At 61.9% G+C, this 3,865-nt stretch overlaps 1 protein-coding gene across 1 annotated transcript in view; it reads right to left on the bottom strand.

Moving 5' to 3' along the window:
- Positions 1-2,165: 2,165 nt before the first annotated feature.
- The window catches only part of MB (myoglobin), a 14,108-nt gene continuing 12,408 nt past the window's right edge, over positions 2,166-3,865 (bottom strand). Inside the window, exon 4 of the mRNA XM_014532304.1 lies at positions 2,166-2,874. Within this exon, the coding sequence (XP_014387790.1) occupies positions 2,728-2,874 (147 nt within the window). The 3' untranslated portion in view covers positions 2,166-2,727. The remainder of the gene's footprint in view (positions 2,875-3,865) is intronic.

The following is a 3,865-nucleotide window of genomic DNA, read 5'->3' as shown; positions in this document are numbered from 1 at the left end:
GCGCTCACAGTGGGTGGGCTTAGTCCCAGAGCCGGCGCTCACAGTGGGTGGGCTTAGTCCCAGAGCCGGCGCTCACAGTGGGTGGGCTTAGTCCCAGAGCCGGCGCTCACAGTGGGTGGGCTTAGTCCCAGAGCCGGCGCTCACAGTGGGTGGGCTTAGTCCCAGAGCCGGCGCTCACAGTGGGTGGGCTTAGTCCCAGAGCCGGCGCTCACAGTGGGTGGGCTTAGTCCCAGAGCCGGCGCTCACAGTGGGTGGGCTTAGTCCCAGAGCCGGCGCTCACAGTGGGTGGGCTTAGTCCCAGAGCCGGCGCTCACAGTGGGTGGGCTTAGTCCCAGAGCCGGCGCTCACAGTGGGTGGGCTTAGTCCCAGAGCCGGCGCTCACAGTGGGTGGGCTTAGTCCCAGAGCCGGCGCTCACAGTGGGTGGGCTTAGTCCCAGAGCCGGCGCTCACAGTGGGTGGGCTTAGTCCCAGAGCCGGCGCTCACAGTGGGTGGGCTTAGTCCCAGAGCCGGCGCTCACAGGGGGTGGGCAGTCACAGAGCGGGCCTCACAGTCTGGGGAGAGGTCACGTGGCTGTCCTGGGGCCTGACTCCTGCCCCTTGCTCCACTCATCAAAACCCCCCCTGTCCTCACGTTACACAACTTGCAAGGCCTTAGAATCAGCAAAATCCCAAGGAACCTTGGAACTGGGGAGAAGCCTCGAGACAGAGAGGAAGTATCTGCCACCCAGCCCACTGAGGATTCCAAACAAAAATTCAGTTGACTTATTTAAAAAAAGGCATTTTGTGCCCATCGACGGTATAAACTGAGACTATTTTCACCTGCTGTGACCCACACATATCCGTGGAATGAGTAATGAACGAATGACAAATGGCGGGCACTTCTCTGCATCCCTAATCGCATTCTGCCCTGATTCAGTCATCAAGCACATGGTCTCCCTAACTGGATTGTCAGTGGTTCGGGGGCAGGAACCAGCCTCCTCCGCTTTAAATCCTGCACACGTAGCCTAAGCAGAAGTGCCCAGGGCCTGGGCGTTCGATTGAATTACTATAAATGCATGGAATTTCTTCCAGGCTCCAAGATCAGGAAGCACCCTCTCCCATGCCCTCCCCTCCCCTTCTCTCCCACCTCCTCCGAGATCATCCAGGTCCCAAGCCGGGCTCAGATGCAGATGCAGATGCAGACAGAGGGAGGTGGACCCTTTAATGTTGTCATCTGATGCTGCAACACGGCCTGGCAAGCGAGTCTGCCAGGATCTGAGACGGGTCTGCAATGGGTGGATGAGCTCTGCCCTGTTCAGCGGCCATGAACCTTGGTGTGGGCTGGGGTTGGGGGCAGGGAGGTTGGGCTCATTCCAGGGGGCTGAGCCCCGGTAAGGACCTCGAGGGCAGGGCCACTGGGTTGCTTCCCGGGAGCCCCTGGAAATTGATGGGGCCTCCCAGAGTTGGTGCTTTGAATCTTGGATGCTATTCAAGGCCCTCAAGGCTTAAGCGCCCAGAGGGACCCAGACCACCAGACCCTTGTCCACGCCCCTGGCCTCGGCCTCCGCTCCAGCCGGCTTCCTGACTGCCGCGGGCACCTGCCAGTGTTTTATTTTGGGTCCCTGAAGTCAGACTCACGGGTTCCGCCCCAGCACTTGGCCTTGGTAGATATGGATTTTGTCTCTTGGCTCCTGTGTGTGAGCTGTTCCCCTGTGTCTGTCCTTTCTCTGTGGCCAGAAGGTCAGCACTTGTCACGGGCTGGCCGCCGAGCTGTCTCCCTCGCTGGAGGCCCCCCGCCTCCCAGGCCACCGCTTGAGCCCAGCGCTGCCACTTACGAGCCAGTGTCCTTGGCCTGTCGCTCCCGTTGTTCTGACCTGCCATCTCCCCTGGTTCTGTGCCCCTGCTCCTGGCACCGAGCAGCCCAAGTGACAAAGGTCTGCTGAGCGGCCCACTTTCCCCACCAGACGAGGCTCCCCCTCCATTCCCTGAGCCCAGCGTCGTCCCTGCCGCTGGGTAGGGGCCCACGGGAAGCAGTTCCCCGACCTACCTCCCCTGCCCTCCACGCCTCCCCCTGGCCCTCCTTCTCCCCGCTGGGCTCCGCACACTGAGTCCCACTGTCTGCCTTCCCACCCGCCTCCCTGGGACCCCCTTCACCTGCTCAAGGGATGAAAATTCCGGGTGGAGACTGTGGTGTAACAGAGTCTTTTATTAAACCAGGTGAGTCCCTCCATCAGCTGAGAGGGCACACGGCTGTCCCGGGCACCCCACGCCTCCCCGGGCCTGGGTATGGCTGTTCCACCCGGCCCAGACCTCCTTCTCTTTGCCAAGGGACATCCCACTGTCTCGGGGCCGGGTGATGGGCCAGAGGGGGACCGTGGCTGGGGCTTCGTTTACAGCTTAGATTTGGGGTGGAAGGTGAGGGTGGAGGGGTGGGTCAGTTTGGAGGTTGGAAGGAATTGGGTTGGGGTTTAAGTGAGAGGAGAGGTAGGTATAACCCAAACTCTGCAGGCCCCAGTGAGCCGCCGCCAGCTTCTCCCTGCTCCCACGGTGATGCTCCCCCATGGGGAGCCCTGCCCCGAAGCCGCCTTGCCCACCCCGCTCCCAGCCCCTCTGCCGCTCCCACCCACCGCTCAGACACAAAACAGACAGCAGAAGCAAACTCTACACAACTATGTGAGATTCGGTCCCCACCCTGCCCTGCAGCCTGGGCCCAGGGGGGTGGGGGTGGGCGTGGGGGTTTCGGGGGGCTTAGCCCTGGAACCCCAGCTCCTTGTACTTGGCAGCCATGTCGTTCCGGAACAGCTCCAGGGCCTTCTTCATGGCGCCCTGGGCGTCATCCCCGAAGTCCCCGCCGAGCTTGCTCTTCAGAACCTTGATGATGGAGTCCGAGATGAACTGCAGGGAGGGGGCGAGAGGGGCAGGTCACGGGGCTGGGCCAGCCAGGAGCCGGGCGGGAATCAGGCCCAGCGGGTCTCTTTCTTCAGCGCCACTTGTCCAGCACCTACTATACACTGGGCACCTCTGAGTGGTCTCCACAGACTGACTCCTCTGCTCCCCATGACCCGCGACAGGGGTGGATGGGGAAACTGAGGCCCATCTTGGCACAGATGAGGAAAGGTGAAGCCGCGTGCCCAAGGCCCTGTAGCCAGGCGGGCCGGCTCACCCACTACCCTCAGCTGGTGCTCAGGACGAGGACCCAGCCTCAGCGCTGAGAGAGCTCCGGGCACGGCCACTCCCGGGGTGGGGGTGGGGGTTGGGGGATGCTCACGGTCTGTGATTTTACCCAGCATTTTGCAATCAGGAAATCTAGGAAGAAACCATCTCCATTTGCGTGTATTTAATGTTTGCATTAATGGCTTAGTGTGGTCATTGCTTTAAATAGCCTATCGGGGGCGCGGGGGGCGGGGGGCAGGGTATGGAGCATCACATTTCCTGTGCCCAACACAGCATTGCAGCTCAAACATACTGGTGGGAGGGAAGGAGAGAGAGGCGGACAGGGACGCGGCCTGCGGCTCAGCCCCGGGCAAGTCCCGTCTCCCATTGGCCTCACCGTCACCACGGTGCCACCACCAGGAACACGGAGGCAGGGACATCTACAGCACAGGCTGCTACGGGCTGGAGGGTCTCGGGTGGAAAAATCTCCTGCACCTTTGCAATGGCTCCTCACAGTCTGATGCCAGCCACACGCCGGCCAGGGGTTGTGTACAGAGTCCCGGACGGGGAAGGGGCCAGACCGAGGTCTGGGCTGGAGCTTGTACCCAGGGGGCTGTGGACGACCAACGGCTGGAGCCGGGGATGGAGCCAGGGGTTGCACCGAGGTCAGGGTTTTCCCATTTTCTCAGGGCACCTGGGGGTGCAAGTGACCGAAAGCGGGGGGGGGGGGGGG

This window comes from Myotis brandtii, unplaced genomic scaffold (assembly GCF_000412655.1).
Source record: "Myotis brandtii unplaced genomic scaffold, ASM41265v1 scaffold876, whole genome shotgun sequence".
In the NCBI taxonomy this organism is placed as follows: Eukaryota; Metazoa; Chordata; class Mammalia; order Chiroptera; family Vespertilionidae; genus Myotis; species Myotis brandtii.
This window is presented reverse-complemented; position numbering and strand designations above follow the sequence as displayed.